The following is a 22,386-nucleotide window of genomic DNA, read 5'->3' on the forward strand; positions in this document are numbered from 1 at the left end:
CCCATCATTTTAAACAGTAAACATTAGCAGCTCAGGACCAACTATAGCAATAACAATGTTTAAAAATAGAGTGAGTTTTAAAAGTGGGTTCTTGGCTGATGATGGCCGACTATGAAGTATTTCATTTAGTAAATTCCCAAATAGCTTTTTTATTGTATTTGATTTATAGATTTTCATGTCGTAAATGTACGGCTTGTAAACTTCATAAGCACTCAGAGAGAGCAGACCTCTGCCAAGCAGCTCATTTCCACCCATAATGAGACTTTCTGACAATGTTATTGATCCATATTTCAAGCTTATTCCTGATTTTAAGTTAAATTAATATCGACTACAAGACATTGTTACCACAGCCATAATGTTTACAGTTATCTATTGATGTAATTGTTGCTTTTTTTGCTTGTTGGTTTTTCATATTGCAATGAATGCATCAACATAACAGCTTTTATCAACGCAGCTCTCTTAACAGATACTGGAAAATGCTTCAAAATAAAACCAACATAGTGTGATAATCCATAACCCTCATTCTCACACCCACTGCGCTGACAGTTTTTTGACGTTCTGTCCAAATCCAGGCTGTCTTACATGTCATATTATCAACATTTAATATCATTTTATTAACCTTTTCAGTATGAATACATGTTATTATTTTTATTTTATTTGATTCAAATCATGAATTAATCAATACATATATGCTTATGTATTACAAAGTTTCTTCTCTGATAAAAAATGTTGTATTTGATTTATTATCTGTATTATAACCGTTCTTGTGTACAGTTGGAATGCGTTTGAAACTATGTATCATTTTTTTAATGGGGAAGATATAAAGGTCAAATCAAAAGTTATCAAAAGCAGACACCTGTCACCTGAAAACCGTCAACCTCTGAACACAAAGTTGCGAGTTCCGTCTCTCTCCGGACACAAAATAGCGTCACAACCACTGACTTGACCCCCCATCAAGGGGACGAGATGTTCATGTTTATATAGTGTTAATCTCAGAAGCTCATGGTAAAGAAAAAAGCGCTGTCCAAAGAAGATAAATGGTTTCTTTCCAGGGAAGTCCCAAGACTGGCAGAGTTTATTGACTACGTCCACAGAGAGGCTTGTGTAATAATGACTGACACAGTCTGGATATTCCTGATAGAGTAAAGCAGTTGAGGCAGTCATAGTCTTGAAACGAAGGATAAAGAATTAGTTTTGTGTGACTTCTGGACCATATTGAGCTGCTCGGCTTCCTGTAGCAACATCCTTGTCTCAGTATATGGGAATAAATAATTGATATACTAAAGGTTGAATTCAAGGAGATGTTTAAAAAAAATCATTTTTGTCCTGCAGACTGAGCAGTGAGAGACCATAGGTTCCAACAATCTCTCCATACCCTGTATATACTACCTGATTATTCCTGCCTGTCACTCTACGTCTTCATATGCCCTCCAACCAGCAGCATCCCTCCTTCATTCCACTCTCCCTCCGTCCATCCTATCGTTCGCTGAATCCTTCTTTTCCAGCCTAATTCTTCCTCTTCCCTTTTCGTTCTTTACACCGACACGTCCTCCTCTTGTATCCTCAGCCGAGGCAAAACCCACGCGCACACTTCCACCGTCCATCTTTCCCGGCGTTATGCGTGACCTCTCCCTCCTTTCCCCCCCCCCCTCACTCACTTGTTCTCTCCACCTCCATCACTCTCTCGCTCTGAATATTTCATGATTTGGTGGCACTGGGCTGAGGTGAGGAGTCTTCCTCTGTCTACAGCACAAATATTGACTCTCCGAGCTTTGCTTCCCAGAGTAGGACACGTGTGCACGTGAGCGTGCATGTGTGTCGGCATGTATTTGAAGTGGTGATTACATGTGACATGAGACCCACAGGAGGAGGCAGGTCTAAGACCCCATTAAACATGACTTATGTACTGCTCCATTTCACACCGACCGTCACACTATCTATGTATGTATGATGATGATGAATGAAAGGCATTAATACATTCGTACTGTACGTACATATATGTTCATATAATTGGAGGGCGGACTCTGGAGTTAAAGAGGGATAATAAAATGGAGAAACTGATAAAAAATCTGCAGCTTACATCAGAATTAGAATCATCAACCTAAACCTCAAGATAACTGATCCGACCAACTGACCAAAAACTGTTTCCTTCAACTGAGAAAAATCTAATCTTAGGAAAATCGTGTCACAACACCATATGTATCTTATAATCCATACATTTGTGTCTTCTCATTTAGACTATTGTAATTTGTAAATTTATTTTCTTGTCTAAAAAAGAAGGATCTGTCTCACCTGCAGTTAATACAAAACTCTGCAGCGAGAATTTTGACCTGCTCTAGTAGAAGAACTCACATTTCTCCAATCTTTAAAACTCTTCACTGGCTCTTTCAGGATCAATTTTAAAATTCTGGTTCTTACTTTCAGATCTATTCATGGTCAGGCTCCTCCTTACATCACTGATCTGATCCAGCCGTACACCCCAGCTCGGGCTCTGAGGTCTTTGGATCAGAATCCACTGATGGTTCCATAACACGCTTCCGGCCCAGAGGAGAGAAATCCTTCCAGGCTGTTGCTCCTAAGCTTTGGAACGATCTTCATCTCCCTCTGTGTTTGATGATCTACTGACTCCTTCAAGAAACATCTTGAGACGTTCTTATTTGTTCAGGCTTTTACCTGATTGTCTGGGACTCCTGTGTTTGCCTTGGCCTTTTAAAGTGTATAAATCTCTAGGTATTTTTCTATTTTTTATTTGCTTTTGATTGTGTGCTTGATTGAAGTGCTTTGTGACCCTGATCTAGAATGGCGCTTTACAAATAACAAATTACTTACTTACTTACTTGCTTGCTTACAACTTGTTTTGCTTCCCTAAACAGATCCCTTTTGTTCCAACGATTGGTGCAAAAAAAAAAGAAAGAAAAACTCAATTGATGTGCGACCGCGGTGGAACCCCTGATGTTACAAGATCGATCGGGGTGACAGGAGGAGAAGGCCAGATTTGTGGTTTGAGGAATTTAACCAAAGCTTTTGTCTAAGAGGCCCAGTGGGATGTTGAGTCCTCTGAATGATTGTGGGACGGGAAAGGTTGTGCGCCCTTCAAAAGTGTTTGATAACTACAGGTTTGCACGTTCTTGTCTCTGACCATCGCGGGAAGAGAAGGGCATTATTCTCTGGGCAAAGTCAAAGGAAGAGTCAGGCTGCAAATATGACGGAATGTTTCCATCATTCGGCAAATATTAAATGTTTTAAGTATAGAGGGAATGCTTAAACACGTGGGTCAAAAATCTCAATCAACAAACTGTTGGAATGTTATTTTCTTTTAATAAAAGAAATGCAACAACATGAAATAAAAAAAAGATAATTCTTTGAAAACTTGAACCTTGTTTTGCCTGACAACACCTTCTCTGGTTCCTTGTAATCTCTTCATCCTCTGAATCTGTTGGTCGACGCTTAATCTCACTTGACAGACTGAAGAAACTCGTGTTGAACAGAAAGAAGACTCTATGGATTATCGATAGTCAGACGGAAGTTGTGACTCAACAAATAACTCATGACTTTGCATAAGTAGCTCGGAATGTTTTTTTTATAATTGTGTCCTTTGTTACTCCTCTGATACATTGTTTTATAATAGTTTTGTCTTTCTTTTATGAGTCACTACTTCTCTGTATCAAACATTTTTTGTAAAAATTATTCAAATGGCTGGTTGATTGAATGATTAAAAAAGGAAAATTATATTCTTTTTATGTGTTTTTTCCATGTATACATGCAAACTATCTCTAAAAATAAGCAATAATACAGATTCATATAATCTTTGGAATACTGCAGTACTTGTAACACAAGCAGTCCAGGTAGAATTGAGACAAACTGAAACATTCCTGCAAATACTTTTTTCGAACAATAAAACACTGTTCTGTTGACAACATAAGAGATGTTTGCTGAAATATAACCCACTTAACAAACTTCATTATTTATGCAGACAAACACACAGTCCAAAAATAAAAAAGTAAATCTAAATTGTCATTGAGTGGCTCAAAGGCCAAATTCTTCAAAACACCACAAAACGAGATGTTTGCTGGAATATTTTAGCGAACCAGTCGAGTTATACACTTGATTATTTATGCCGACGACAACACAGTCTAAACCTCTACAGAGGTTATCAGTGGGTGTGAGTGGAAATATTTCCTCATTTGTTTAGGCTGTTTGTTTTAGTCATTCAAAATTCTGATTCTCTACAGAAACTGGGATTGCATCGAACCCGATGTCATGCTGGAGCTGATGTTATTTTTGTGTATAGTATGTGGTCCTCACTTTACCATCAGATGTTGAGGGTGTTTTGCTGACTGTTGATTTTACCTTCATATTTTCACCATAAAAACTGTCAATCAAGCCTTGTTTACTACATATGTCTCAATGCAACCCAACTCTGCAAATGAACAGTTTTATTAAATGTAATATTAAATCAAACAAAAATATATAAATGTGAGAAGAAATGTTGTTTGTATTACTGAATCAACTATTGTCTATAACATGCCATTAAAAATGTCCATGTGTGTAAAAACAGCAGTTATATATTACAAATTAAATAAAGAAATACTGATATAAATGAAAGAAATACCGATGGCCTTTTTTAAACTAATTCTTTTTTACATTACATAAACGGTTACTGTTATAAACAACAAACAGCACCACATCCAAGTCATGGATTTCTAATCATCTGTTGCTTTCCTGGATGCAATTCATGCACTTTAGTCTAGTGATTGTCTCATGAAGCTTCATGAAACAGTGTCATTATTTCCAGAGTCCACTAGATGGCGGTCTCTGCACTATTTTCCTATGTTTCGAACACCTGTTCTAATGAAACATCACATCATTTTTTAACTGACGGCGCCACCTACTGACCTCTAAACAACATGACACTGTTTCATGACGCTAGTAAAAGTTAGTAAAGTTCAACAACACTTTGAGGGACTGCATTTTGACACCATGTTACCTTAAATGCAAAAGTATTATTAGGTCACCATTATCTTGCATATTTTTTCAGTCTTTCCAAGTCAGAGTGGATTCAGTAAATTGATTCAATAACGACTGAAGGTTTGTCAGCTTTTTCTTTGGATACACCTTAACTTAACAAAGCTGGTCCATCACAACATCCAGTACATTTTTTATCTGAACCCATTCCACCGTCCCTTCTTTTCATTTCACTTTAAAGAAGAGCTCTCGTAAGGATTAAGCCCGGTTGGATAAGATGAGTCAGTGAGACCTGTGCCTCTCTCCTCCTGGGGAGATTTTACAGCGTAGCAGAAGACTGCTGACCTCTCGCTGACCACAGAGGATGTCTACATTGCAACTTGCAGCTAAATCCTCCCACGCTGTGGTCCAGCAACAGACTTATGGTTAATTTCGTCCAAATATTTCTCTCCGGACTTCAAATACATGACAAGTCCTGCATGGTTAATGAAGAATCGTTAGGTTGTTTGCGAGCGTCGGCTTCGGGAAAAATCATTATCTCAATCAGTTTAAATAAAACAAATCCTCATTTAGCCGATGGTACCGTCGCATATTTCACAATTAATCTATATTTATCTGAACTTTAAACGTCTTATCTTCCTTATTCTTAGTGTCTCCATGAATCTCCCGTGTCAGAATGAATCATTATTTTAATTACTTTGATGCTTTTTCCTCTCAATTTACCCTAATGACCGTGTTGTTGGCCTCATGAATATTTGTACTTCATTTCTGCTTCACCCATTTAGTCATCCTGGAGTATGATTCAAAGCATTTGAATGTTTATTTAAAGGGGCCTTTTTTCTGGTTTACATGTAGTCATTTACACTAATTGTCATGTTTTATTCAATTTTTATCATCCTATGAGAAAGTGTGTTGCATGAATCTGACAAACGTAATAGTTTTATTCGTTCAAATTTAGAGTGTAAGTTGTATTTAAATTGAATAATGATATTAGAAGTTACCTGCATTCTTTTACTGGATCAACGTTTCTGTTTCGTTAAGTCGGTACGACACTGTCAGGTTCAAACTTTGCTACCTTGCTTGAGTAAATGAAACATGTATTCATGTAACACATTTAGTTTTGGTCATGTAAGCTTTGCCGCTTGCATAGTGCATTTATCCATCCCTGCTTCTAAGTGTTTAAATATCAAAAGAGCAGCTGAGGGTCACACAAACATCGGTAAAGTGAGTTCAGCTGAGCTCTGCGTGTGATAGAGGATCTCATGAGGAGAGAGAAGTCATGACTTCACTTCTAATGTAAGTGATTTTATGTTTTATTTCTGTCTGCTTTCGTGACTCACCCACTGGTAAATAACCCGCCTGAGCTCTCTCCGCGAACATTATCCATCCGTCTGTGTCGCTCCATACTCGACAGATTCATATGAACGGGCATGTCTACAAGCGTGTTGGACTCATTTCATAAATGTCCTGGTCTGACACTAAAGAGTTATTCTGTTTGGTGTCATAATGAGCTGAGGAGCTGCAGCAACGTTTCCTTTCACAGAGACATAGAGCGAGAAAGTGGCTGCATTGTGACAATAAACAAGATACTTAAATATGTAATTACCGAGCTGTAGTGGCACAGAGGCATCTTGTATTGTCAGAGGGGAACTTATTTCATGATATGTCAAATGTCCTTCTCCTGGAGTTAAGATGTTGATGGACAGGACAGTATATCAGAGCCCTCAGTATTTAACATGCTAAATCTAAACTTTGTCTAAATGTCTAAATACATTTTTTTAAGCAATGGAACCAAATATGTTTGGAATAATTCAATTCAATTATTTGTTTATTGAAAGGTTGAAAGGTTTTTATATTGAACATTTGAGTTCAATAATTTGTATACTAAAAGGCTGAATTTAAAAAAAAATAATAATCTTTTTCATCTTTTACAGATATAGTTTGATATTCTAATTCCAATAATTAAATATTATTTTTTCTAAATTAAATTATTTTCAATTAGTAGCCTTTTGAATTCAATATAATAATTTTGGCAGAAAAGTGCCACAACTTTTAGATTGAATTTAAAAGGTCAATAATATTTTTTAAAAATATGGATTTTTCTCTTTTTTTTACACATAGACTTTGATATACTTATTCAAATATTATTCTTTTTAGATTCAATATTAAAATGTTGGAATTTTAGTGTCAACCCTTTTTTAGTGAATTTAATTAATGGATTTCATTTGGTAATATATATTCTTTTTTATTTAGTTATTTAAAAAATAATTATAATTGAACCTTTAAATTATTTTATATTGTATATAATAAATTAGGGTTTTTAAAAAATAATAATCAAATACCGTTTTTAATTAAAAAAAAAAGTTTCAACATGTGAACATTTGCAATTTTAAATTCAATCTCATGTAATTAAAAATAAATAAATGAGATGAGTTTTATTAATTTACCACATGTATTTTCTGTTCAACACGAGCCCATGAATTTAATACGGCAGATCACATGAGACATTGGAGCTCAGTGTGAAGTCACCAGAGGTCTCTCTATCAATATAGCTGGTAGTGTGAGTGCAGGCTGAAAACTCAACGCTATGTTCAGCGGAGAACAGCAGGAATTAAAGATTAAAGCCCAGCAATAATTGAGATGCACTTATTTTACTCATAGGAGCTGACGTGACAACAAGCAGATGAAACATGGCTGTGAGGAATAGACGTCCGGGGACCGAAGAGGCGAAAGTGATGAGAGTTTTAATCAGGTTTTAATGAACATTTAATTAGCAGAAGAACAATCGGCAGAGAATATTATCAGTGCGATAATACGACTGTGTTCACAGTAGAGCGGCAACGCTTCCTCCTGCCTTTCAATGATTTACAAAGTCTGTGATTTATTTTATCGTAAAAAAGGGAGAAAAAAAATGGCGTCACAATTCAAGAGGAATCGAGGAATGAATTAAGCGGATTCTTGTTCGGGGCGGATAAGATGACAAAGGGGTCGGGGCGACGTGATAATTAACTGCCGCGAGCAGCATCTCAGGGCACCCACAAATACTTTTTATTATTCATGAAGATAATTAAACTACAACTAGTAGAACAATTTACTCGCCTCCATTATTCATTAAAAACTAGTCAAGCGTAATGAATGCACACTTCAAGGTGTCCAAAGGTGAAAAAGTAAGTTTGGTGCATTCAAAAGACTCGGATTAAAAAAAACAAATGACAGGAGAAGTTAACAATTAGGTTAAGGTATGATGGGAGATGATGAAGATATATCCGAGGCTACCATAGCACAAACAATCCTTCCACAACAGCTCCTTCTGAGCCGAGTGTGCAAATGTGTATTGTGGGTCTTGAGTGCTTAGTGCACTTGTAACTTTCACAAGAACATCAAAACACAATCAAGTCATGTGAATCCCTGAGGCTCGAGGCTGCAAGCTAGCACTTAGGGAAGGTGGAGGGAGGGAGGAGAGACGAGGGGGGGTGAAAAATAGCGAGTATAATAAATCATTTATTACCATATAGTGATCAGATTCATAACCAGTAGATGCTCTGTTCGGACTAGCAAGCGTGGGTCATAATTAATAGATTATTTCATGATTTAAAAGTTGCAGCTGAGATAGAAGAAAAGAAAAAAAAAAATCAATCACTGAGAATGAACGGAGAACGAGAGTCGGGTTGGAATTAACTGTCCTAACTTTCTTTCATCCTCGTGGTCAAGAATTTCTGCTCCTTCCTTCTGCTCATTTTTTTCTCCAGCCGCGCTGTGAGGAATGGTGATTGAGCCATCACTCCGGCGAGGAGGAAAAAAGATGAATGGGCGGCGCGGTGAGAGGGAATGTAAGAGGAAGAATGACTAAAGATGAACTCACAGAGAGGAATGAGAGCAGAGAAATGTCAGTCTTCAAACTAGCTCTCCTTTGTTCACCACCGCACCACTGCTCCAATAAATCCTTCAAAATCACCGGCTCTAATCAGCTCCTCTTTCAATCCTAAATTAAAGGCTCCAACCTCCTATAGTTGAGATGTTCAGGTCTTAGTCGTATAATCCACTTACTCGAAGCATCTTGAAGGATCTTTCCTCGATACCGGAATGAAACCTTATTTAACAAGAAACAAGCGACCATGATTATTATTATACGGTGCTCTTAACTGGTATTCATATGGTGATATATTTGCGATATTTATTTTCACAATAATGTATCAATGTTTTTTCTGGGCTTTCAAATTCTATTTTATTCTTTTACCCTGGTTATTTTATGGTTTACAGTAAAAAATAATAATTAGATTTAATAAATACAATACAAAAAACATACAAATATTTATACGTTTGCTGATTTTCGTGTTGCAATTAAACTAAGGCCTCTAGATGGCAGCAATCGTTACGTCCTCCATCCTGAGAGATGACTGTGGACGAGAGGATACAGTTGACTCCAGCAGCTTTTTACATCTGATGTTTGGATATGTTTGAATTTCAAAACAAATGAAAGCAGTTGACTTTGTCAAGAGTCGTGCCGTCTGTAAATTCTGCAACACCAGAGTCAAGTACTCGACAATACTACAAAAATATTCTTGTTCCTAAAGTATCGCAATACATCGTACTGTTGTCCCCGTATCGTGATACGTGTCCTACCGCCAGATTTTCACCAATTCACATCCCTAGTTAGTACACAATGTGATAGTAAATTATAGCCTGATCTATTATTCTAGATCAGTATCAGATCGAGCCTTAATATATGTCCAATTGTGTGACATGTGTAGTACACACAGCCATATTTTGTCTGATCCATCCAAATACAAACAAATTATCAACTTAATCTTTTCAAAGACATTTGGGAAAGACTCTTAAAGTAAAATAAATGTTCACGGGCAACTGAATATGTCCCGATTATCTGTGTATTCTGTGGCTCAGAGGTGCTTTTGGAAATATTTAAAGCTTCCCAAAAAACCCACCAGATTCTATATTATTGTGAAGAAATAATGTTTACACCTCTTACACTGACTTATAGTTTGAAATCTAAAGAAAAAGACAACATGCATCCACATATACATCCCTTCAAAACACACATATTAATCTTATTTAACTTATTCTAATGGGAATCATTACCAAAATAATTGAGTTACCTGATGACAAAATAAATTATAACCAGTGAACAAGCAGCCAATTTTCCTCCCACCCAGATCCATCAATAATTGCACAAGCGGCTTCATTTAGCAGTGTTTGTCTGTGGGCATTTGGAACTGATCACTTCCATTGATCAGGGTAGAATTAATTGCTAATTGAATCTTCAGAGGAAAAAAGGAATGTGTGGCTCAGGATTAGGTGTTTTACATTGAGTCGTGATGAGTAAACACTAGTTAAAGTATCTGAAATCGTTCCACATTAATTGGGGACATGAAGTGAACTAGACACAAAAATGTACACTTCATTTTTATTTCAGCCATCATTTCATTAGAAAGTCGGTTTATTCGCAACATTATTTAATAAAATGTCCCTTATTTTCTGGCTAATGTGAGTCACATAATGTCATCTCAAAAACAACCTTAGTTTAGTCAAAAGAGGGTCTTAAAAAAAACTCCTCAGTCACCTAATTCATGGGTTTTCTATTCATAAGGACAGGGTTTTTTGTCTCAAGTGTTTCTCAGCTTTTGCGACCGTGACGAGTAGAAAGATCGGCAGACAGATGTACATGTGTCTGAACTAGAGTCTGACACATTACACATTACATTAGAAGAAGCTTGGACTATTAAAGTTCTGCTTTTGAAAGGTTAAGTTATTATAGTTAATATAAATGTGATGCATAGAAGGTAGACGATGAAAACATCCCATAATTGTATAATGTAGGTCATGTTGTTGAAAGAAATACAAATAACTTAAGAGCAGAAAAGCATATGTTACAAGTAGGTCCCAAAAGACAAGATTCGATTAATGTGTCTTGTGTTTTTATGCACTCAACTGAATTTGTAAATAAGTGACAAGATTCTTGCGGAAGCTAAAAAGAAAAAGCAAAGATTGAGCATCAAGGTTCAGAAGAACCTAATGTGTTGTCACTACAGAATACATTCAACGTGTACAAGAAAATAAACTCAATAAAAGTGTCTACTTAAATGATGCTTGTCTGGTGATACTCAGTTAGATTTTCTCCACTGTCACGAAACAATATTCGTCAATCCTGGTCTCTCAGCTGAAAAAACGGCTATAATTAAAAATGCATGGACAGTTTTGATTCATATTTCACAAGCATACCGCAGCACCAGAGATACAACAGAACATCCCAAATACAACTAATTATAAAGTTGGTTTGGCATAATAGGGGCCCTTAAAGGTAAAGAATAAGAAAACTTTTTTGGTTGCAAAACCTTGGTTGTCTGTGTGCTTTGTCCCCCAATTTTGGCTTCAAAACTATTTTGAAGACATACACTGAAATGCAGCCCAACTCCCACAAACAGCGGCTCTGCAATTATCAGTATTCCGCCGCCACATTGGACCCCGAAGCCAGGAAATGATGTCTTAGTAAAGCCACTGCAGGAGGCAGGGCAAGTGTAAAGACATTTCGGGTGGAGGAAAGCCAGCGAGCATCAGTGTCTACCTCTGTTCCAGGGGAGGAAAGATTAAAGGCTGAGAGAGACATGCAGAGAGAGGGAGTGGGAGGTGGGATGGGGTGGGATGGGGTGGGCGGAGAGAGAGACAGCCAGATGCATTGACACAGACAGAGGGGGGAGAAAAAAAAAGTCAACAAGGAGACGGAGAGAGTGGAGAGTTCTTGGGGGGAGAGAGGGAGGAGGCGGGTCAGGTAAGGAAGTTGACATGGAGGATAAAAAGAAGACATTTCCCTTCTGCCACCTGTCTCACAGATGACTGCAGAGGTCTCGCCGTCATGGAGGAAAGGCAGGTATGGAAGTTAGGAGGTCAACGTGTCGCGATGACACGGGCCCAGTCGACCGTAAATAACAACAAGAGTCATAATATTTGCGGTAAACAAAGGAAGAGACAGCAAAAATGACAAAACCAGTGGAGTGACCGTCAATGGATGTGACAGGTGAAGTAAAGCTGTCACTTTCAGGATTGACCGACAGCAGAGGAGAAGCAGGAGAGACAGGATCTTCTGGGAGTACAGTTTGTCCAAGCTGGACATTCCAGCACCGATGAAGAAAGTGATGACCAGCAGAGGACAAGATGCTGCGACAGGAACAGGAATGATGGCGGTTGGTGTGACAGTGCATTAGGGTTTAAGCAGTGAAGCAGTCGTGTGGGTTGTCCAGCAGGAAAGTTAGAGTTGAAGAGATAAGAATTTGATGCGAGTAATGAAATAATAAATGGGAAGATGAGAAGGATTATGGCAGCGCAAACCTCTGCCAAGGAGCTCATTTCATATCACTTTGTAAAACTCAAATTCTATAAATTAATCATTAGTTTTTTAACAGAAACCAGTGGAGTTTGGTTCTACAGCATTGATGTTACAGTCTAAGATAGTGACTTTTGTACAGCGTCACAATTGCTCATTTTAGTTGAGTGAACATTGACTGTGTTCCATTAAAGCTTCACTATGTGAAGTACACAGCAATGTGAGAATAATTTAATTTGAATTCAAAGGTCCATTTACCTGTATTCCAAATGTTTAAATTTTCCATTTAAATAATCGGCATTTGTAAAAAATCAAAAAAAAATCCTACCTTTACCCTTTTTTTTCCATTATCAGGGGTAACAGTCCAAGGAAGTGAGTGATGATTCTTTTTAAACCTTTCTTATTCCAAATGAAACACCATTAAGATGTAACCTTATGCACCTTTAACATCGTCAAACAACGTCAATACTTTTATTTCCCTGCGAGAGAAAAAACCAAACACAATAATACATAACACACAAAAAAAAATCATGTTTACCAATTTAAAGGGCAACTAAAGTGAAAACACAACTCTCCTGACTCACTTACATGTTTCAAATGTTGAAGTCTTCCTCTCTAAGATGCAGTAAGTCCCTCATCATGACCATGTTTTTAACTTATTACTTTATAAAGTTCTCCCCCGTCTGAAATCTCAGCGAACGAGAGGTTACAAGAGCAGGGTCCATTCTGAAGTAATAATGGCTTCACTCCTCCTCCAGCCAGCTGTAATCACGCCCGCTTTGTTTATACAACAAGTCCCTTGGAGGTGGAGACTTCCGGGAGTGATGACGGGCAGTGACAAACATCGACCAATCCCCGAAGAGTGGGCGTTGTTACGGAAACACAATTTTATCTCCATAAAAAGCATTTTCAGTGGGCAGGGCTTAAACACATTTTTTTTACATATATATTTCATTGAAAAGAGGGTTTTGATTAACAGACACTGACAAGTACATCTATTTAAGACACACTTAAATCTTTGAATCAATCAATGAAATTTGACCTTAAAAAAGAGCTTATTTCATTATGTTGTCTGGAACAAAACCTTGAACACCTTTAAACTGAGAAGAGCGAGAGTACAGTTATATGTTCTGAACCCATTAAAAAGACCATGATGGGCTTCAACCTGCAACGTTACACTGGATGACCAGGGTAGACTGATGGAGACACTGAAGAATGAAAGCAGATACCAGAATTAATTCCTCATTTAGAAGACACATTCACTGGCCAATGTCTTTACCTTCTCCATTCAATGAAAAATACATCATCATATTTAGAAAAGTAATGTGTCTGGACTAACTTCTCACCATGATATGGATTTAGTAATGGTAAACACAAATAGAATTTAGTTATTAAATTACTGTTGTGAATGAAGATTGTGACTCTCAAATAAACCATCGTTTCACAGAGACACTAGAGTTAATCTGATCTATTTATTTATATTTTTACGTACGACTGTGAATCAACCGCTGTAGCTTGCTATAAGTGATACGTTGATGAAGCTTCATGAAACAGTGTCATGCTGTTTAAAGGGCAGTGGGTGGCGCCATCAGTTTGAAAATGACATGATGTTTCAGTTGTTCAAAAACAAAGTAAAACAGTGCAGAGACCGCCATCTAGTGGACTCTGAAAATAATGACACTGCTTCATAAAGCTTCATCCACGTTAGCATCTTGGCTAACAAACTTTGACCTTCCGGACCAAATCTCCATTTGATTTGTCCCCCCTTGACTTTTTAAGTGTGAGGAAAACACAGCATTAACAAATCACCTCGGCGTGAATTCGCAAAACATCAAAGAAAACATGAAACTATTTCAGTTTGAAACGTATCAGTCCTAATCAGCTCTTCTTCTCTCCGACTTCCTTTTCCTTCTCGACTTTGTGCGTGAAATCTATTATGCAGGCTGCCTGCTCGCTCTGGAGTGACCACTTCAACGGGGTTTTTGAAGTCGGGAAGTTTCTCACAGGTGATGCCAAAATTGAGATGCGGCAATTCATTTTGAGGAAACTTTACTTATTAATGCTTGAGTCATCGCCGAGCGTGTCACGGGGTTCAGAATCCAGTGTCGAAGGCACCCTGGCTAGTAAAATAGATACGAGGGAGTTTGATTTTTTAACAATGTGTCAAAAGCAAAACTAAAAGGGAGACGAATGAAATAATAAACTCTGTGTGAAAAAAATGATCCAACTAGAGAAGAAGAAGTCTAAAAGATAGAAACAACTTTGCCCCAAATTCCAATCGGTTCAATTGAAAACATCTCTTTCCACTGGTTTCCTCGACATCTAAGTACTCAATGAAAGGATGATGAAACGTCTGCCGGATGAATGTCTCTTTTCCGTGAACTACAGGTTGTTACAGTAACTCTCGCACTTCGTTCCATTTATTTTCTGGCAACAACAGAATGCACCAACATCGATTCTACCCGCCGTCTCAACATTAATAAAACATGAATAGAAACCAGCTTCCTAGAGCTGGAAACTTGAATTATTTAAACGTTTTTTTAAAAAAAACCACATGATTTGGAAAAGTTTCGAAAGCAATTAAGATATTAGATATTTTACACCGTTCTATTAGATTAAACTACGTTTACATGTTTTTTTTGTTTTACAGTCATTTTAATCAATGGAGAACATGTTTATAAATGAGTGTTGTGTTATCAGTTTTATCTTGATCTTTAAAGTATACACTTTATTGAATATTGTTTTGATTGTTTAATCGCTTTGTGACCCTGGTCTGGAAAAGCACTATACAAATAAAAATTACTTACTTACTTACTTACATAAGGATTAATTGTATCGTGATTTTATGACTATAGAGAGCAGCTGAATGAAAGCTGCAACAACTAAGTGTAAAAATAGAAGAACATGTGTACGCCTAAGGCCTGTTACACAAATTGTATATTTAGTTCATTATTAATCAGTGGCTGTAAAGGGGCAGTAACACCTACAGAGAAAAAAGACAATTTCATCTGCTTTTGTTACCTCTGAAAGCTCATGTTTTTGCATTGAATAAGTTCTTTACGCTGCCGTCTCCAACATTTTACCATCTACATTGTAATAATTTATCCGTGTGTTGCACAATCATGAAGGTTTATCAACCTCTTTGTCTCACTATTGTGTTTCCTGCTAGAGCGCCTCCGGCAGGGTTCCAAGAGTATGAAAAAGTTGTGGTTGTGAGAGTTTGTCAAGTCAAAATTAAAGAAGACAAAGAAGATAAAAATGGCCTAAGTATGATGGGAGGATGAAAAAAATGGTTTGTATATAATAGAATATTTACCAAATATGAATAAAAGATAGGATGTTTTTAATGTATTCTATTTAATTTTCATATTGTATAAAATGGAATATTTACCAAATAAAATACAAAAATAGTATTTTCTTTTTAGAAGGTATTATAACCATTTTTTTGTCTTGTATATAATTTAATAATTACCAAATATAAATACATAAAATAGGATTTTTTTTTAATGTATTCTACTGCTTTTTGTCTTGTTTACAATTCAATATTTACCAAAAATAAATTTAAAAAAAATAGGTATTCTTTGTAATTTTCTAAAATATATATATATATATATATATATATATATATATATATAAAAGGTTTAGAAATAAAAACCAAATGTAAATATGAATGAATTAATATGTATTTAGAGAAAACAAAAATTGTGAAGCCTTCTTGAATATTGGAAGTTGATTTCTTGGATATTTAATGATCAGACATCAAAAGAGTTTTTCTTTTCCTCCTAAAACAAATTAGCCGCTGTAATCTGACTTTAGTGAATCAGTTTTCCGAACAACCTTTCCTGTGATTCCTTTTATTCCACCTCCGGTACTGTCGATGAACAGGGGTCTAATGATTACATCTGGCGCTGCCACAAATTAATTCCTGCCTCTCTGGCAAAAATCTGTTCCCACCTGATTATGCAGAGCAGGCCTACATTCTCGGCCTTTGAAGTGCAGGAAAAGCTGCTTAAACATTCTTCCCTGGAGGAAGCTCTGCAATATGGGGAGCACCAACAAAGCGAGTTCACGAAAAGGTCAGAGAGATGAGTAACCTCATTGAAGCCTCGCTGCACATCCATGTTTTACTGCATTAAACTTGTGTCAAAGTTGAGTGGGTGGAAGAGGATAAATATTGAGGGAATGTATTGAGCAAAAGTAGGACAGAATAAAAAAACCCACATATATATTTCAATGCAGCCTGATCAAACATCGACTCTGTGTCACTACCTTTCCTTCTAGGCAACGAAATAAAGCTAAACATTAAACAGCTTAAATCTCAGGGTCGTTTCTTTACATTTTAGCGCAACATTTTACCACATTATTAAGGACAAAACAGCGTTTGATGATATGCATAGTGAGTGTGTTCATAAAATACACTGCTGTTAGACTGAATTCTGTTAACATGAAGGGGTTTCCTTTTCAAAGTTGTCTCTTGTTGTGCTGCTCATGGCGACGAGCTGTTGAGTAATGGAAATTGGGGAATATCTCCCAAGGGAATTATTTAAGCTCTATTTCATCTTTCTTTCTTTCATAATAAAGAATAAAGGAAATGTAAGTTTTTTATCCCCAATATGGGAAATTGAGCTCTAGTTGCCAAGAGCTATTCGGGGTTCAAAGTCTTGCTCAAGGACACCCCAACATAGCCCCTGCAGGTATGTGGATTCAACCCTGATCGTTTCTGATTGCAGATTGACAGAGTCTGACTTGAAGTTTTGTAGGATGAGTTGGCAGATTTGAAAAGTTACTCTGATTAATGTATTTTTTTATTATTATTATTTCTGGTCAAACTTACAATTAATGTTTGCAGTCACTTGGTGGTTAGGTTTTTAAATATCACTATGGCAACAGATTATAAACACTATCTTAATCGCTCAACAAAGTATGCAACAAAAAGTTGTGAACCCGTCTTTTAACAATATTATCATGATTTTGATCGCATTTAAAAGAATATTCAAACTGGCTTTTAGGGATGTTTTTTGCCAGATAACATGCCATTCTTTTTTATAAACAACCTGTGACATTTCAAATAATCTGTGTTTGTTTTCCGTATTTATTCTAAACATTTCAGGATAGAAGTGATCGATAAGTACTGAAACAATGACATGATGTTGCAGCTTATTGTAGTTTGAAATTCAATAACGTTGATTATTTCTTTGAGCTGAACAAGTAGCAACAACTAGGAAAAAAAACATAATAAGTTGAAATGTTGAAACCATTTTTCATTTGTGAACAAGGAAGAAAACAACTCGATTTTATGCATTTGCACAGATGATGTTCCCACTAAAGCTGGTGCATTACTGTTGGATTGTCACCTAAATTCATGTATATTTACAGAGTATTTAAGCTGGTGACAATTAAGAATCAACACATAAAGACGTTCAGTTCTTGCAAAATTGATGATAAACATTGAAAAACAGCGGTTTTGTGATCACGCCCTCCTTCTAATCCGGGATAAAAACATTGGTCCCCATGTCCTGTTGGGCTGAGGAACGACTAGGAGGCCAAGTCGACGGTGATTTAATGACACAGCGCCACCCGGTGGTGGTGAAGGTGCCGCGTGAGGTACCTGTCCTTGGCGAGCAGGAGAGAAGGTGAAATAGTCTGACAGCGGAAATCCGATCTCCTCCCACAGGTCCTCGGCTTCAGCGTCGGGAAAGTCCTTCAGCACAGACTCAACGACGGCAAAGTTCTCAAAACTAGACAAGGTGCACGTCGAGTAAACAACAGTTCCGCCTGGACGCACCGCTGTCAGAGCAGACCTGCAAGAAGTGGACAGTGTCTGAGGACGGGAGTGTGGTAGTTAAATATTACATGTACAAGGATGTTCTTCAATGGTCTCTGAAATAGCAGCTGTTTGTGAATAATTTGTTTTGTTCAGGTAATTATTATTTTATTGTAATTTGCAAACATAAATATGATAATTTAGTCATCGCATGAATCTGCTCTATTTTAACATTTAAATAGCAGACACAGCAACACAGTGATTAAAAGTTATGCATTTTAAGATAATGACCTGTTACTTATATTACATAATATTATATATTATATATCATATATTATATTATTATACAACATGTTGCTCCTAAGCTTCGGAACGATCTTCCTCTCTCTTTGCGCTTGATGGATCTACTGACTCCTTCAAGAAACATCTTAAGACGTTTCTATTTGTTCAGGCTTATCCTTGATTTTCTGGAACTCCTGTGTTGTTCTCAGTATTATCTTGATCTTTAAAGTATGTACTTTTTTGAGTATTGTTTTGATTGTTTAAGCGCTTTGTGACCCTGGTCTCGAAAAGCGCTATATAAATAAATATTACTTACTTACTTACTTACATACAGTATATATATAATAATAATACAAATGACCTTAACTAAACATGTCAAAGTAGAAATGTTTATAAATACATAGGTTTAAATTCTTGTTTGTTTTTTTTAATTAACTATTAAATGTATATATTTTTGATAGATTACTTTGAATACAATCCAAACACGATTTTAACAGCATAAACCAGCAAACAGTGTTTTTTTGGCATTTTAAATGTCATTGATAGCACTGGGTTTGGCAGGTGGCAGCAGAGTTAATGAACATGTGTGTCATTTGACCTTTTGCTGTAACACTCCATTGACGGTAATGTAGCCAAGATTTAATCCGCTCCTTGTCGCATTAGCAACATCTCCTGAACATTTGATTAAAATCCAGTGGTTTATTTTTGTTATTTTGGACCTATTTTTTATTGATGTGGGCTAAAATGAAGAAGCTATTTTTTAACTTCTCTGCACACAAATGTCGAAGAAGTTGTTCATAACAGGGGATTATTTTTGGTTTTTCAGGTCAGCTGGAGGAAAGACTAACTTGAGCAGTTGAGCCTGTAGCGTCGGCAGCGCTGCTCTTTCCATTAATCTCTTTTCCACCTGGTCAGCCGCAGTCGAAAACAGCCAACTTCTATCATTGGAACACGGCGCGTCAACCAGGACCTGCAAACAAAAGAGCTGGACATGAATGTTTTATGCATGTTTGCTCCAGCACAAAAGTGGCCAAGAAAACAAGAGCAGGTTATAAAAGTATAAAGACTAAAGTTCATGAACTAAAACTCAAGTACAGATTTCTTATTTCCCATTTTTTCATCCGAGCTGATGTGTTCAGTTCATCACCTTGTCATAGGTTCCTGCTTCAATTTGCCCAAAAGCCCGTCCATCATGTGGAGAAACTATTACTCGGGTCTTTAACCGATGAGGCAAAAATGACTCGAGAGTTTTGGCCAGCCAGTCTCGTCTGTGAGGATCTGGTTCATTACAGCACAGAACATCTGAAAGAGAAATCATACTAGCATCATTCATCGAGTATGAACTAAAAAAAATACTTCATCATCCATCAATAAACTGTTGTCACTACAGATAGAAAGTGATTATCTATTTACAAGCCTCTTCATAATAGTGAAAGACTAATGAAGCCTCATGAAGCTCATGTCCTCATTTTTAGAGGTCAGTAGGTGGCGCTCTTAGTTTGAAATGCTGTGAGGTTTTATTAGAATAGTTGTGAAAAACAAAGGAGTATAGAGTAGAGTGCCATCTAGTGGACTGTGAAATAAGGACACTGTTTCATGAAGCTTCACCAACACATCAATACGTGTTACTAGATCATTCAAACATCACTGACAAAATCACAACCGGTTTAACATTGAATTTAACGGTTAAGGAAAGTTGGGATTTCCTATGTTATATTTGAGTTGTGTTGTCCATTTTTTGTTTAACGTCTGTTGTGTATGTTTGTTATACTTCTTGGATGTGATGCATGAAAACTATGATCTATATTGAACACTAATCTATTCAAAACATGTATAATTCAACAAGTTATTGTCCCTTGTTTTTTTTCAGTGATCATTTTGAGAGGATGTTAGGGCATATTTCAAGAAACTGGTTTTACTTTAAAGGCGCAGTTCAACCAGTGTAAAATCATATTGAAACAGATTTTTATTAAATCAATCATCCAAAGTCCAAATATTCAGTTGTACTATGTTAAATAAATGTACCTGGGGTTGCAGACTGCATTATGGCTATTGATTTTCCTCCTGGTGCCGAGCACAGATCCAAAACTTTCTCTCCATCCTTGACGTTTAATGCCAAAACCGGAAGAAGGGATGCGGCGTTCAGAAGGTAGTACTGCTTCAGTTGACCGGGCCTGTGAGCCTGTGGTGGAAAACGGACGACGTGTGGGTGTATGTAGCACTGCAGCGAGGGAGAGTTGGGCTTGTTGCCAGGGTCATCAACACCACCATCTGATTGGAGGAGGAGATCTGCCTGGCTTCCTGAACTGGACCGAATGAAGCCGTCAGTGTGAGGCAGAAACGTGGAGAAGCCATGAGAGAGGAGGACTTGTTTGATGTGCGTGTCTGCAGCAAAGCGGTTGAGTAAGACGCCGGACTGCCAGGAGCAGGGGTCCAGGAGCACTGATCTGTGAAAGAGAAGAGATTACAAACACCAGAATTCCACCAGTACACTCAAAGTGCAATGTGTGGAATGGATTCAGTAAGCTGACCTTGTCGACTTCCACAATTCCTCAAGTTCTGCACCGTACTGCTGATCGAATCGGCTGAGAATCTCTTGACATGGAGTTCTGACTGATGTGGGAGCTTTGGATACCTGAAGGGAGAATGCACATGCATGATTAAAAATATAATAGCTCCCGTTTCTCCATTGCTCCCCTCAAATGAACCATTGAAGACACAGTGAGATTAGTTATTTGTGATAAAATGAAAATTCCAATTTCTATCTGCATTATGTCTAGCTCTCAAACAAGCATCAGTCCCAATGACATTAGTTTACCAGGTATAAAATGAAAGAAAATCATATACACAGATTAATTCACAGGATTGTCTTGGTTTCCAGATTATGTAACTACAACCACAGACCTTTATGTTAACCTGCCTAAGTGATGCAGCACATATTTTGCTTTCTGGTATCCACACTATAAAATACAATGAATGTTCCTCACTATTTAATAAAATAAAAAATAAAAAAACATTTTAATAAAACCAAGCTCTAAAGACATACGTGAAGTAAACTCATTTAATACGAGATTATTTGTTTATCATTTAATTGGTATTAAACTGAATTAAATTATGATCTCGAAAATATTAATTAAAAGAGTTATGATATTATATTTTACATCCTTTTGCTGATCATTTTCACACAAGTTATACTACGACCTTTGCAGACGGACTACCCCTAGTGGGCCATCAGTGTAAATACAAGATTGAACTATCGTCGTCTTAAGAAGTAGAGCAACAAATACCTACATATACGAGTTGTATTTAGTATAAATGTACCGATAGAAAACTCCAACGGTGCTTACCTTCTTATTAGCAGGACGTTTTTGTGGTTTCGTTTGAAAAGATGTATCCGGTGCAGAAGTGTTATAAGAGGAACACAAATGGCGAACTGGGATCAGTGTTTGCAGTTTACAAGTGAAGAAAATTATTTTCCGCATGTAAACAGTCCATTTTTCTGAGAGCATGTTTCTCAGTTTGAAACCGAACAGAAAACACAATATATTTTAAAACCATAAACTGTCATTGACATGAGAGCTCATTGTGTACGTCTTTCAAATGACTCCGTGTGGCAATAAGAACTACCAACATTGGTTCCGCCCGCGCCGATTTTACAAAGGGAGGCGATGAAGTACAACATACTGATCATATATTTAATGCAAACCTCGTTCCTTATCGGCCTGGAAAGAGTTCAGAAAGCCATTCCCCGATTTTTTCGACCAAAGGGTTCCAACATGTGACTTGCTGCACATGTATAAATAAAAAAAAAGCTTGAAAGAAAATTCAGGAGTTTGAACTAGTGATGGTCTGATGAAGCTTCATGAAGCAGTGTCATTATTTTCCATTGTTTTGAAAAACTATTCTGATGAAACACATTTTTAAACTGATGGCACCACCAGAGCTCTAAACAACATGACACTGTTTATTTGGTGAATCAATAGTTTGATCCACATCATTTTACACCAGAATGAACAATGTAGTACTAGCTAGCAAATTT

At 37.0% G+C, this 22,386-nt stretch overlaps 1 protein-coding gene and 1 long non-coding RNA gene across 2 annotated transcripts in view; one reads left to right on the forward strand and one right to left on the reverse strand.

Moving 5' to 3' along the window:
- The window catches only part of LOC148076600 (uncharacterized), a 201,489-nt gene that overhangs the window by 86,051 nt on the left and 93,052 nt on the right, over positions 1-22,386 (forward strand). The window lies entirely within an intron of this gene.
- On the reverse strand, positions 17,609-21,896 carry nsun3 (NOP2/Sun RNA methyltransferase 3). Its single transcript, XM_087793388.1, has 6 exons — positions 21,695-21,896; positions 20,879-20,982; positions 20,373-20,794; positions 19,495-19,649; positions 19,196-19,317; positions 17,609-18,102 (listed from the first exon to the last, which is right to left on the reverse strand). Exons 1-6 carry the CDS (start codon positions 21,854-21,856, stop codon positions 17,772-17,774), a joined length of 1,296 nt encoding a protein of 431 aa, XP_087649514.1. The 5' UTR covers positions 21,857-21,896; the 3' UTR covers positions 17,609-17,771.

This window comes from Callionymus lyra, chromosome 6, assembly GCF_982586985.1.
Source record: "Callionymus lyra chromosome 6, fCalLyr1.hap1.1, whole genome shotgun sequence".
NCBI classification, from domain to species: Eukaryota; Metazoa; Chordata; class Actinopteri; order Syngnathiformes; family Callionymidae; genus Callionymus; species Callionymus lyra.

Coding starts and splice junctions, on each gene's coding strand:
- nsun3 (XM_087793388.1), bottom strand. CDS start 21,856: ATGCTCTCAGAAAAATGGACTGTTTACATGCGGAAAATAATTTTCTTC. Junction 20,795..20,878: donor GAATTGTGGAAGTCGACAAG/GTCAGCTTACTG, acceptor TCTCTTTCACAG/ATCAGTGCTCCTGGACCCCT. Junction 19,318..19,494: donor AAGCAGGAACCTATGACAAG/GTGATGAACTGA, acceptor TTTTGTTTGCAG/GTCCTGGTTGACGCGCCGTG.